This window comes from Ranitomeya variabilis, chromosome 2 (assembly GCF_051348905.1).
Source record: "Ranitomeya variabilis isolate aRanVar5 chromosome 2, aRanVar5.hap1, whole genome shotgun sequence".
NCBI lineage: Eukaryota > Metazoa > Chordata > Amphibia > Anura > Dendrobatidae > Ranitomeya > Ranitomeya variabilis.
Genome location: NC_135233.1, coordinates 822082167 through 822097030, shown reverse-complemented (window position 1 = coordinate 822097030; position 14864 = coordinate 822082167). Strand labels below are relative to the sequence as shown.

The 14864-nt window shown below is 40.1% G+C and overlaps 1 protein-coding gene across 1 annotated transcript in view; it reads left to right on the top strand.

The window, feature by feature from the left end:
• The window catches only part of FAM83B (family with sequence similarity 83 member B), a 156757-nt gene that overhangs the window by 120147 nt on the left and 21746 nt on the right, over positions 1-14864 (top strand). The window contains exon 4 of the mRNA XM_077290014.1: positions 7344-7468. Within this exon, the coding sequence (XP_077146129.1) occupies positions 7344-7468 (125 nt within the window). The remainder of the gene's footprint in view (positions 1-7343; positions 7469-14864) is intronic.

Below are 14864 nucleotides of genomic sequence, written 5' to 3'. Positions count from 1 at the left end.
AGTTTAATCAATTCAGGACCCAAATTAAAATATATAAAGTGTTTAATAACCTCCTACGAACAGCCGCCCATTGGCGGTAGCCTGCACATAGCACAATTCACATCGCTCTGTTTGGAAACAGCAACACCTACATCGCTGGAATGGCACCACTGCATCGGGTGAGCAGAATGGAGATGGATGCTATGAAATTAGGGTCTAATAGGACATAATAGGCTAAGATAATTGGTTCTTCTACAATCTTCTTGATGCCACTTGTGCATTCTGTCTGGGCGGCTCTGAAATTTTTGCTGTGGATTGCCGTCAAACTACTATACTACCATCTGGTCAAAGTCCACAAGCACTAATACTTTGCTACAAGATTCAACCTTTGCTGAGTAAGTAATATCCCCATTTTCCCTGTTTGTGCTCCAAGATTATGAAATCAAAAGTTGCTGACCCTTAAAGACAAAGAAAATTGCTGCCTGAGGTGATAATTCATCTCTTGGATTTGCATCCATAAGCTTCATAATATCTTGAAGTTGAAAAATTGGAATATACTAGTGGCTTATCTATGAACAAGAACCTTCTTGATTATATATATATACACTCACCGGCCACTTTATTAGGTACACCATGCTAGTAACGGGTTGGACCCCCTTTTGCCTTCAGAACTGCCTCAATTCTTCGTGGCATAGATTCAACAAGGTGCTGGTAGCATTCCTCAGAGATTTTGGTCCATATTGACATGATGGCATCACACAGTTGCCGCAGATTTGTCGGCTGCACATCCCAAAGATGCTCCATACAAGGCAGGATGGATCCATGCTTTCATGTTGTTTACGCCAAATTCTGACCCTACCATCCGAATGTCGCAGCAGAAATCGAGACTCATCAGACCAAGCAACGTTTTTCCAATCTTCTACTGTCCAATTTCGATGAGCTTGTACAAATTGTAGCCTCAGTTTCCTGTTCTTAGCTGAAAGGAGTGGTACCCGGTGTGGTCTTCTGCTGCTGTAGCCCATCTGCCTCAAAGTTCGACGCACTGTGCATTCAGAGATGCTCTTAGGCCTACCTTGGTTGTAACGGGTGGCGATTTGAGTCACTGTTGCCTTTCTATCAGCTCGAACCAGTCTGCCCATTCTCCTCTGACCTCTGGCATCAACAAGGCATTTCCGCCCACAGAACTGCCGCTCACTGGATTTTTTTTCTTTTTCGGACCATTCTCTGTAAACCCTAGAGATGGTTGTGCGTGAAAATCCCAGTAGATCAGCAGTTTCTGAAATACTCAGACCAGCCCTTCTGGCACCAACAACCATGCCACGTTCAAAGGCACTCAAATCACCTTTCTTCCCCATACTGATGCTCGGTTTGAACTGCAGGAGATTGTCTTGACCATGTCTACATGCCTAAATGCACTGAGTTGCCGCCATGTGATTGGCTGATTAGAAATTAAGTGTTGACAAGAAGTTGGACAGGTGTACCTAATAAAGTGGCCGGTGAGTGTATATATATATATATATATATATATATATATATATATATGTATATATATATATATAACAATTATTTAACTCAATTAAAACATTAAAATTGTAAATAAAACAATACTATTCTGCTAAGATATTATTGCCAGACATACTTTGCCTGAGAAGTAACCCAAACAGGCAAAATAATTGATTTATGTGCAGGATGCAGACTATAGACCCTTTGACTGCAGCCTGTGACTCTAGCTATTGCGAAACCTACATCTTCCTGCATGCCCTGGCAGCATCAGTTATGTCATGCCGGAAGCTCTAGGTTTCACAACGGCTGTAAAGCTACAAGTTGGAGATCGTTACTATAGACCATAATAAACCTGTCAAAAGTATGCTGATATTCTGACAGAATTAAATTCCTGGTGGCTTCTCTGAAATAGAAAAGACTGAATTATTAGCAATATATCACAATTTCTACATATGCAGTATGTATCCCTCACAGGGATGTGTACTACACATGTTTTAAAAATTCTTCTCAATCCTATCGAGCTTTAGGGATTGCTATGTTAATGGTAAATACAGTATTAAAGGTAGGGTAGCATTAAACATACTAGTTATATGGTAAAAATAGTATATGAAAAATACAAATATCTTTATACTGATTGTTTTACTTTCTTATGATGAACAATTCAATGAAAATATGTTATTTTTATTTCATTTTGTACAGAATTACTAATTCCTCCTGGACCAAAATTCAATTACTTGGTTTAAATTCCCTATAACTACATGTGTCCAAAAAGGTAGCTTTGTCCAAGAAAACCCTTTATTTTATTTAAAACTAGAAACTATAAAAGGATCCCTTTTTAAGTGTATCTAAAATTACTGAGCATATATTAAAAAAATAGACAAGAAGCATATTTTAGTATATAAACCCTAAGTACTTAGATTCAAACTGCCACTAATATATGCAGAATTAGTGTTACTAAATCATGTTAGGACATTGTAAGGTCATATGTCGTGGACCTAACTTTGATGCGGACTTTAATCAGCCATCATGTGACACTAACCACAGAGGCTGTTGACATGTTAAATGTCTCCATCAATCAGACAGCAGAATTTAACCCACACCACCAGGTTGGCACATTATGCCTCCTGTTCCTCAGCGCACCAGTGACGGGAACGTGGGGCACCGATGGGTTGCCATAACAGTCAGGGGTCTTCTTGTCATGACCATTCACCTGCGAAACCCAGCATTTAATCCCTTTCCGACATTGAGCGTAACAATACGCCAATGTCGGACATCCTCCCTGAGAGGTGAGCTCCTGCGGTAAGCCTACATCTTTTCCGGCGCATGTCAGCTGTTTTGAACATCTGACATGTGCCGATAACAGCTGGAATCATGATTCTCCCACAGCTGTTAACACGTTAAATGCCACTGTCAGACTCTGACAGCGGCATTTAACACGAGCTTCTGGCAAGCGTGTCGGAAATGCCGCCCATCGGAGACCGTGTTACATGATCGCGGGTCGCTGATTGGTTGGCATGACAACCAGAGGTCTCCAGCAGACCTCTATGGTTGTCACAGACGGATTGTTATGATCACAACCCGGTGGTCGGCGCTCATAGCAAGTCAGAAATTCGGCTACATACACGCGATCTGATCATCTGCTTCATCAGGTTATGGCAGCTTCCAGTCTCCCATGGAGACTATTGAAGCATGCCAAAAGTAAAAAAAAATGTGTTAAAAAAAATAAAAAAATAAAAAAACATATAAAAGTTCAAATCACCCTCCTTTTGCCCCATTCGAAATAAAACAATAATAAAAAAATCAAACATACACATATTTGGTGTCACTGCATTCAGAATTGCCCGATCTATAAAAAAGAATTAACCCGATCGCTGAACAGCGTAATGAGAAGAAATCAAAATGCCAGAATTACGCTTTTTTGGTCACCGCAGTATTGCATTAAAATGTAATAACGGGCGATCAAAAGATCGTATCTACACCAAAATGGTATAGTTAGAAATGTCAACTCGAGATCTCAAAAAATGGAAATGCTACAGGTATCGGAAAATGGCACAATTTTTTTCCTTAGCAAATTTTAATTTTTCTTTACCACATAATAAGGAACTATGTAATGAACTGGAGAATCGTAAAGGCAGGTCAGTTTTAGCATTTAGTGAACGTAGTAAAAAAGCAAAACAAAAAACAATTGTGGAATTGCACTTTTTTTGCAATTTCCCCACATTTTGATTTTTTTTCCCATTTTCCAGTACACAATCTATCTATATATATAATTGTCTAAGGGTTTTTCTGTCTGTCTGTCTGTCTGTCTGTCCTGGAAATCCCGCGTCTCTGATTGGTTGAGGCCGCCAGGCCTCGACCAATCAGCGACGGGCACAAAATGGCGACGATGATGTCATAATGGAAATCCTGCGTCTCTGATTGGTCGAGGCCACCAGGCCTCGACCAATCAGCGACAGGCACAGTATCGACGTAGATGTCATAATGGTTGCCATGGCGACGATGATGTCATAAAGGTTGCCTCGACCAATCAGCGACGGGCACAGTCTGCCGCGAATTCTGGAATCATCATTGTCCATATACTACAGGGACATGCATATTCTAGAATACCCGATGTGTTAGAATCGGGCTCTATATATATAATTGTCTAAGGGTTTTTCTGTCTGTCTGTCTGTCCTGGAAATCTAGCATCTCTGATTGGTCGAGGCCGCCTGGGCCTCGACTAATCAGCGACGGGCACAGTATCGACGTAGATATCATAATGGTTGCCATGGCGACAATGATGTCATAAAGGTTGCCTCGACCAATCAGCAACAGGCACAGTCTGCCGTGAATTCTGGAATCATCATTGTCCATATACTACGGGGACATGCATATTCTAGAATACCCGATGCGTTAGAATCGGGCCACAATCTAGTATGTTAAAACCAATGATGTCGCTCAAAAGTACAGTTCGGCCCACAAAAAAGCAAGCCCTCAAATGGCCACATTGACCAAAAAATAAAAGCGTTATGGCTCTGTAAAGAAGAGGAGCAAAAAATGAAAACGCAAAAACTAAAATGCCTCCAGTCATGCAGGGGTTAAGCAGCATTCACTGCTGTGATTCACTGCCATGTATAGTAAAATCAATTAGAAAATCGCAGCTTCATGTTCCCTAAGGGGACTAACAAGTTCATACAGTAAAAAGTGAGAAAACAATGTTTTTAACCCCTTTTTGACATCTGATGTAATAATCCGTCCCTGTGCCCTAGGCCTATTTGACCAGGGAAGGATTATTACGTCATCGCGATCACCGCCCGGTGTCAGCTGATTCTGACAGCTGACACCCAGCACTAAGTTCCAGGAGCAGTTACCCACCGCTCCTGGCCCTTTAACACCTTAAATGCTGCAATCGAATGCAATCTCAGCATACCGAGAGTTGGCAGAGGAATGACAGCACCAATGCCTCTGGATCGGAGACATTGCGGCGTGACGTGGGGTGCCGAAGGTTCCCATGTTGACCCGATGTGGTTATGATGACATCAGGGTCAGCAGAGCTAGGAAAGTTGCTCAATCATGTTCACTGCATGATCAGCAACTTCCTCTGTCAGTGCAGAGCTGACAGTTTGCATAGTATGGGGATGCTGATGCATCCCCATACTATACAAGCAATCAGCCTGCACAAAATAAGTAAAAAAGTAAAAAAAAAGTTAAAAAATAATAATAATTGTAAAAATATAAAAAAATCTAAAATGATAATAGAAAAATCAAGAGATATGGTATCTATAAAAAAAATTGTATGAAAAAATATAAACAATAAAAGTACACGTTTGGTATCACCGCATCTGACAATAGCCGATCTATAAAACTGTCCCACTAGTTAACTCCTTTAGTGAATACCATAAGAAAAAAGATAAAAAACAAGGCAAACAACAATTTTTTATCATCATACTGCCAAAAAATAGAATAAAACACGATCACAAAGATGAATATAAATAAAAACATGGTACCGCTGAAAACATCATCTTGCTTTGCAAAAATACAGGCCACCATAGTTTTTCTTGTGTAAAAGCATCAAAACATAAACAACTATATCAATGAGGTATCACGGTAATCGGACTGACCTAAAGAATAAAACTGCCTTGCCAGTTTTACCATGCACATAACGGCTTATCCCGCCCCCCCCCAAAAAAAAAAATCCTGAATTGCTTTTTTGTTCATTGTGCCTCCCAAAAATCGGAATAGAAAGTGATAAAAAAACATGTGCCCGAAAATGGTACCAATAAATGGTCACACAAAAAAACAAGCCCTCATATGACTCTGTTGGTCAAAATATGGAAAAATTAGAGCTCTCAAAATATGGTCAAATGAAAACTATTTTTTGCAACAAAAAGCATCTTTTAGTGTGTGACAGCAGCCAAACATAAAAACCCCATATAAATCTGGTATCACTGTAATCCCTAAAAAAATGATTTAGTAAATTTTGTTGGAAATATGAGAAATTGCTGGTCAACTTTCAACCCTTGTAATTCCTAACAAAAAAAAATGTTGGTTCCAAAATTGTGGCGATGTAAAGCAGACTTGTGGGAAATGTTACTTATTAACTATTTTGTGTGACATATCTCTGTGATTTAAGGGCACGAAAATTCAATTTTTGGAAAATTAAAAACATTTCCAAATTTTTGCCAAATTTCCATTTTTTTTTCACTAAAAAAAGGAAGTCGTACCAAAGAAATTTTACCACTATCATGAAGTATAATATGCCATGAAAAAACTTTCTCAGGATCATCGGGATTTGTTAGAGTGTTCCAGAGTTATTACCTCATAAAGTGACCGGTCAGAATTGTAAAAATTGGCCTAGTTATTAATGTGCAAACCACCTTCGGGTGTAAAGGCGTTAAAAAGCAACAAAAGTTCAAATCACCCCATTTTGCCCTATTAAAAATAAAAATATATTTTTTAAATTACACATATTTGGTTCTGCTGCATTCGTGAAAGTCCAATCAATCAAATAAAAAATAAAGTAATCTGATCGGTACTTAGTGTCATGAGAAAAAAATCGAAATGTCAAAATTATGTTTTTCTGTCCTTAATATTGCAATAAGAGGCTATCAAAATGTCATACCTACAGCAAAACGTTATTATTCCAAACGTATGCTCAGGGAGTAAAACATAAGCACTTACACAGCCCCACATTTCAAAAACTGAAAACGCTATGAGTCTCGGAAAATGGTGACAAAAGTAACATATTTTTTACAAATTTAAATTAAAAATAAATAAAAAACTATACATGTTTGATATCTGCACCATCACATTGACCTGTAGAATGATATTGCCAGGTGAATTGTACTGTACGAGGAACATAGTAAAGAAAAAAAAATGAATTGTGGAATTGTACTGATTGAAGGCACCTTGAATGTTTTTCCTGCATTCCAGAGTTTACATGATAAAATGTGGCTATGTGGACATAAAAATAAAAAGTTATGGCTCTTGGGAGAAAGGGAGGTAGAAAATAAAATTTTAAAAATTAGAAAGGGAAAATTGCCCGGTCACGAAAACCCTTAAGTGAGAACTCCAATACATACCTACTTATTTTGTGAAGCCAATGGTTTTTATATATGCAATTTAATACAGAACATGTTCAGAGTGCTTAGATTCTTGGGCTTGATTAATAAAGTATTATAAGAGAAAATCTATAAAAAATGCCATCAAATGTTCACATCTGTCAGTTACAAATTTAGGAAACTGCTTAGGGAAAAGATGTACTGAGTTTCCAATTAACTTTTCTTCTCAAGTTGCAAAGATAGGTAGATTGAGAAATATGATATCAAGATATGATTCCTAAACACAATGTATTATAATTGATACTATATTGTTTTACACAGAACATGAGAGTCCGGACAGTCAAAGGACAGGAGTACTTTTCTAAATCAGGAGCAAAATTTTGTGGAAAAATGGAACAGAAGTTTCTGCTAGTTGATTGTGAGAAAGTTTTGTATGGCACTTACAGGTAAAATACATTTCCATTCTTTTTATTTATTTTACTCTTGATGTTAAAGATGAATGAGTAAATACTACTACTACTACTACTACTACTACTACTACTACTACTACTAATAATAATAATAATAATAATAATAATAATAATAAATAATAGCAACCATTATTATTCCTATTTTGTCCGACATTTAAAATATGGGTTTTCCCGCAATTAAAATGTAACAGTCGCTTGAACTTTTATTTCATAGATCAATTGTACATATAAAAATAATCAATTTTGAAATATATCTTCTTCTTTCTCCACTAGGACTAATCATTAATTGGCAAAATTCAGAATTCACAGGTGAAATCTGTATTCATTAAAGACATACTTTCCCTGAGATATGAGATAACAGCAACTACCGATGAGATTCTATGTAGAGGTAGCAGGGAGGAGCTACAGACAGAGCTGCTATCTCCTATCTCAGTAATGTAGCAATCTGTCTTCACTGATGACAGAATTTATGTGTAAAATAGAGAGTTTTGAGTATGAAAGATCACTTCTGGAAGAGAAAGAAGCAGATTTCTCTGTTAAGATATATTATAAAGTTGTTTATTTTCATGTGTACCATTGTTTTATGAAATAAAAAATAAAATGATGGTTACGCTTTAACCCCTTCATGACCGTGGGATTTTTCGTTTTTCCGTGTTCGTTTTTCACTCCCCTCCTTCCCAGAGCCATAACTTTTTTATTTTTCCATCAATTTGGCCATGTGAGGGCTTATTTTTTGCAGGACGAGTTGTACTTTTGAAGTACATCATTGGTTTTACCATGTTGTGTACTAGAAAACGGGAAAAAAATTCCAAGTGCGGTGAAATTGCAAAAAAAGTGCAATCCCACACTTGTTTTTTGCTTGGCTTTTTTGCTAGGTTCACTAAATGCTAAAACTGACCTGCCATTATGATTCTCCAGGTCATTACGAGTTCATAGACACCTAACATGACTAGGTTATTTTTTACCTAAGTGGTGAAAAAAAATTCCAAACTTTGCTAAAAAAAAAATAAAATAAAAAATTGCGCCATTTTCCAATACTCGTAGCCTCTCCATTTTTCATGATCTGGGGTCGGTTGAGGGCTTACTTTTTGCATGCCGAGCTGGCATTTTTAATGATTCCAATTCGGTGCAGATATGTTCTTTTGATCACCCGTTATTGCATTTTAATGCAATGTCGTGGCGACCAAAAAAACGTAATTCTGGCGTTTCGATTTTTTTTCTCGTTACACCGTTTAGCGATCAGGTTAATGCTTTTTTTTATTGATAGATTGGGCGATTCTGAACGTGGCGATACCAAATATGTGTAGATTTGATTTTTTTTTATTGATTTATTTTGATTGGGGCGAAAGGGGGGTGATTTAAACTTTTATATTTTTTTTTTCACATTTTTTTACTTTTTTTTTAAACTTTTGCCATGCTTCAATAGCTTCCATGGGAGGCTAGAAACAGGCACAGCACGATCACCTCTGCTACATAGCAGCGATCTGCTGTTCGCTGCAATGTAGTAGAAAATTTGGTATGCTGTGAGCGCCGACCACAGGGAGGGACCACAGCTACCAGCGATCAGTAACCATAGAGGTCTCAAGGACCTCTATGGTTACAATGGAGAAGCATCGCCGACCTCCGATCATGTGACGGGGTCGGCGATGCCGTCATTTCCGGCCGCCTGGCCGGATGCGGTAGATAAATGCCACTGTCTGCGTTTGACAGCGGCATTTAACTAGTTAATAGCGATGGGTGAATCGCGATTTCACCCGCCGCTATTGCAGGCACATGTCAGCTGTTCAAAACAGCTGACATGTCCCGGCTTTGATGCGGGCTCACCGCAGAGCCCTGCATCAAAGCAGGGGAGCTGACATCGGACGTACTATCCCGTCCGATGTCAGTAAGGGGTTAAATGTTACTTCTTTTGCAAAACATAACTTTATTATATTCAATTGAAGCAATTCTAAAAAATTCTCCAGTGTCTAGTTTTGGCTATCTTTGATGGTCTTTTGATTCCCTATTTAAATACTGCTAATGTCTAAAAATCTAAATCTACCTCCTGATTTCCATAATTAAGCTGTGACATACTCCAGCCATTGTGCAGGCCAGTCAGTAATGATTTCCACACTAGAATGTCTTCTCTCCAGCACTGGACACTGAGAATTATAACACCATGAGTCTCATAACACAAACACAGGGCACAAATATTACATTTAGCAACATCTAACAGAGAAATAAAATAGTTTATTATCAAACAAGCCATTTAATCTCATGTCTAGACATTTTTATGAAATAATTATCAATATTTATCAATTTAAATATGTCACCAGAACTTTGTTATGTATGAAAGAACTAATTACACTTTCAAACATAAGCTCAGACTAGAATTTTTCTCTTTGCCTAAGGCAAGGGTGTTTAGAACATGCCAGTTTCCTAACCAAGAGGCTAGTGGTTCTTTTGCAATAGAATGCTTAACCCCTTCCCGACCCATCACGCCACGTAGGCGTCATGAAAGTCAGTGCCAATCCGACCTGTGACGCTTATGTGGCGTCATGGAATGATCGCGTCCCTGCAGATCGGGTGAAAGGATTAACTCCAATGTCACCCGATCTGCAGGGACAGGGGGAGTTGTACTTTAGCCCAGGGGGGGTGGCTTTGCCCCCACGTGGCTACGATCGCTCTGATTGGCTGTTTAAAGTGCAGCAGCCAATCAGAGCAATTTGCAATATTTCACCTATGAAAATGGTGAAATATTGCAATCCAGCCATGGCCGATGCTGCAATATCATCGGCCATGGCTGGAAATCCAGATCTGACCCCCCCACCACCACTGATCGCCTCCCCAGTCCTCCGTTCTGTCCCATACTCCCCTTCGTCCGCCTGTCCGCTCCCCCGTCCTCCTGTCCGCTCCCCCCATGCTCCGATTCACCCCCCTGTGCTCCGATCCACCCCACCACCACCCCCTCATACTTACCGATCCTCCTGGAGTCCGTCCGTCTTCTCCCTGGGCGCCGCCATCTTCCAAAATGGCTGGCGCATGCGCAGTGCGCCCGCCAAATCTGCCGGCCGGCAGATTCGTTCCATGTACATTTTGATCACTGTGATAAAACCTATCACAGTGATCAAAATAAAAAAATAGTAAATAAACCCCCCCTTTATCACCCCCATAGGTAGGGACAATAATAAAATAAAGAAAATATTTTTTTTTTCCACTAGGGTTAGAACTAGGTTTTGAGGTAGGGTTAGGGGTAGGGGTAGGGGTAGGGTTAGGGGTAGGGTTAGTGGTAGGGTTAGGGGTAGGGTTAGGGGTAGGGTTAGAACTAGGGTTAGCGTTAGAATTAGGCTATGTGAACACGGTGTGGATTTGGCTGCGGATCCGCAGCGGATTCGTAGCAGTGTTCCATCAGGTTTACAGTACCGTGTAAACCTATGGAAAACCAAATCCGCTGTGCCCATGGTGCGGAAAATACCATGCGGAAATGCTGCGTTGTATTTTCCGCAGCATGTCAATTCTTTGTGCGGATTTCGCAGCGTTTTACACCTGTTCCTCAATAGGAATCCGCAGGTGAAATCCGCATAAAAAACACTGGAAATCCGCGGTAAATCCGCAGGTAAAACGCACTGCCTTTTACCTGCGGATTTTTCAAAAATGGTGCGAAAAAATCTCACACGAATCCGCAACGTGGGCACATAGCCTTAGGGTTGGAATTAGAGTTAGGGTTGAAATTAAGGCTAGGGTTGGAAATAGGGTTAAGAATCGGCTTGTGGTTAGGGTTATGGTTAGGGGTGTGTTGGGGTTAAAGTTGTGGTTAGGGTTGGGGTTAGGATTAGGGTTGGGATTAGGGTTAGGGTTGGGATTAGGGTTAGGGTTGTGGTTAGGGGTGTGTTGGGTTTAGGGTTGTGATTAGGGTTATGGCTATAGATGGGATTAGGGTAAGGGGTGTGTTGGGGTTAGTGTTGGAGTTAGAATTGAGGGGTTTCCACTGTTTAGGCACATCAGGGGTCTCCAAACGCAACATGGCGCCACCATTGATTCCAGCCAATCTTGTGTTCAAAAAGTCAAATAGTGCTCCCTCCCTTCCGAGCCCCGACGTGCGCCCAAACAGTGGTTTACCCCCACATATCGGGTACCAGCATACTCAGGACAAACTGGGCAACAAATATTGGGGTCCAATTTCTCCTGTTACCCTTGCGAAAATAAAAAATTGCTTGCTAAAACATAATTTTAGAGGAATGAAAAATTATTTTTTATTTTCACGACTCTGCGTTGTAAACTTCTGTGAAGCACTTGGGGGTTCAAAGTGCTCACCACACATCTAGATAAGTTCCTTGGGGGGTCTAGATTCCAAAATGGGGTCACTTGTGGGGGTTTCTAATGTTTAGGCACATCAGGGGCTCTGCAAATGCAACGTGACACCCGCAGACCATTCCATCAAAATCTGCATTTCAAAACGTCACTGCTTCCCTTCCGAGCCCCGATGTGTGCCCAAACAGTGGTTTACCCCCACATATGGGGTACCAGTGTACTCAGGACAAACTGGTCAACAAATATTGGGGTCCAATTTCTCCTGTTACTCTTGCGAAAATAAAAAATTGCTTGCTAAAACATAATTTTTGAGGAATGAAAAATTATTTTTTATTTTCACGGCTCTGCGTTGTAAACTTCTATGAAGCACTTGGGGGTTCTAAGTGCTCACCACACATCTAGATAAGTTCCTTGGGGGGTCTAGATTCCAAAATGGGGTCACTTGTGGGGGGTTTCTACTGTTTAGGCACATCAGGCGCTCTGCAAATGCAACGTGACAACCGCAGACCATTTCATCAAAGTCTGCATTCCAAAACTTCACTACTTCACTTCTGAGCCCCGGCATGTGCCCAAACAGTGGTTTTCCCCAACATATGGGGTATCAGCGTACCTAGGAGAAACTGGACAACAACTTTTGGGGTCCAATTTCTCCTGTTACCCTTGGGAAAATAAAAAATTGTGGGCTAAAAAATCATTTTTGAGAAAAGAAAAATTATTTTTTATTTTCATGGCTCTGCGTTATAAACATCTGTAAAGCACTTGGGGGTTCAAAGTGCTCACCACACATCTAGATTAGTTCCTTGGGAGGTCTAGTTTCCAAAATGGAGTCACTTGTGGGGGAGCTCTAATGTTTAGGCACACAGGGGCTCTCCAAACGCAACATGGTGTCCGCTAACAATTGGAGCTAATTTTTCATTCAAAAAGTCAAATGGTGCGCCTTCCCTTCCGAGCCTTGCCGTGCGCCCAAACAGTGGTTTACCTCCACATATGGGGTATCATCGTACTCAGGACAAACTGGACAACAACATTTGGGGTCCAATTTCTCCTGTTACCCTTGGGAAAAAAATTGTGGGCTAAAAAATCATTTTTGGACAAAGAAAAATTATTTTTTATTTTCACGGCTCTGCGGTATAAACTTCTGTGAAGCACCTGGGGGTTTAAAGTGCTCACTGTGCATCTAGATAAGTTCCTTGGGCGGTCTAGTTTCCAAAATGGGGTCACTTGTAGGGGAGCTCCAATGTTTAGGCACACAGGGGCTCTCCAAAAGCGACATGGTGTCCGCTAACGATTGGAGCTAATTTTTCATTCAAAAAGTCAAATGGTGCGCCTTCCCTTCCAAGCTTTGCCGTGCACCCAAACAGTGGTTTACCCCCACATATGAGGTATCGGCGTACTCAGGAGAAATTGCCCAACAAATTTTAGGATCCAATTTATCCTGTTGCCCATGTGAAAATGAAAAAAATTGAGGCTAAAATAAATTTTGTGTGGAAAAAAAGTACTTTTTCATTTTTACGGATCAATTTGTGAAGCACCTGAGGGTTTAAAGTGCTCACTATGCTTCTAGATAAGTTCATTGGGGGGTCTAGTTTCCAAAATGGGCTCACTTGTGGGGGAGCTCCAATGTTTAGGCACACAGGGGCTTTCCAAACGCGACATGGTGTCTGCTAACGATGGAGATAATTTTTCATTCAAAAAGTCAAATGGCGCTCCTTCCCTTCCGAGCCCTGCCGTGCGCCCAAGCAGTGGTTTACCCCCACATATGAGGTATCAGCATACTCAGGACAAATTGTACAACAACGATCGTAGTCCAGTTTCTCCTTTTACCCTTGGAAAATAAAAAAATTGTTGCTAATCATTTTTGTGACTAAAAAGTTAAATGTTCATTTTTTCTTCCATTTTGCTTCTGCTGCTGTGAAACACCTGAAGGGTTAATAAACTTATTGAATGTGGTTTTGAGCACCTTGAGGGGTGCAGTTTTTAGAATAGTGTCACTTTTGGGTATTTTCAGCCATATAGAACCCTCAAATTGACTTCAAATGTGAGGTGGTCCCTAAAAAAAACGGTTTTGTAAATTTTGTTGTAAAAATGAGAAATCACTGGTCAAATTTTAACCCTTATAACTTCCTAGCAAACAAAAAATTTTGTTTCCAAAATTGTGCTGATGTAAAGTAGACATTTGGTAAATGTTATTTATTAACTATTTTGTGTCACATAACTCTCTGGTTTAACAGAATAAAAATTCAAAATGTGAAAATTGCAAAATTTTCAAAATTGTTGCCAAATTTCCGTTTTTTTCACAAATAAACTCAGAAATTATCGACCTAAATTTACCACTATCATGAAGCCCAATATGTCACGAAAAAATAGTCTCAGAATCGCTAGGATCCGTTGAAGCGTTCCTGAGTTATTACCTCATAGAGGGACACTGGTCAGAATTGCAAAAAACGGCCAGGTCATTAAGGTCAAAATAGGCTGGGTCATGAAGGGGTTAACCAGCATAGTTGTTAGGAAGATAATATTGTTTCTTAACTACAACTGCACTGTTTAGAGGTCTGTTGTGATCCTAATGGCAGAGGATCTCAGGGTCTTCAGCAAAGTCTGCAAACATAAAAACTAGCTCTTATTGAGGTGGTAACTGAGCTGACCACATACCTGATCCTAGCACACAAATAATAGCAGCCGGGGAACGTGCCTACGTTGGTTCTAGACGTCTCGCACCAGCCGGAGATCTAACTAACCCTTTCAGAGAAAATACAGACCTCACTTGCCTCCAGAGAAAGATACCCCAAAGTAGATACAGGCCCCCAACAAATAATAACGGTGAGGTAAGAGGAAAGGACAAGCGTAAGTATGAACTAGATTCAGCAAAGAGAGGCCCACTAAATAATAGCAGAAATATAGAAAGCGGACTTATGTGGTCAGCGAAAAACCCTACTAAAATATCCACGCTGAATATCCAAGATCCCCCGTACTGACTAACGGTATGGGGGGAGAATATCAGGCCCCTAAGAGCTTCCAGCAAAATCAGGAATCACATTATGAACAAGCTGGACAAAAAAACAGAATAATACAAATAAACAAA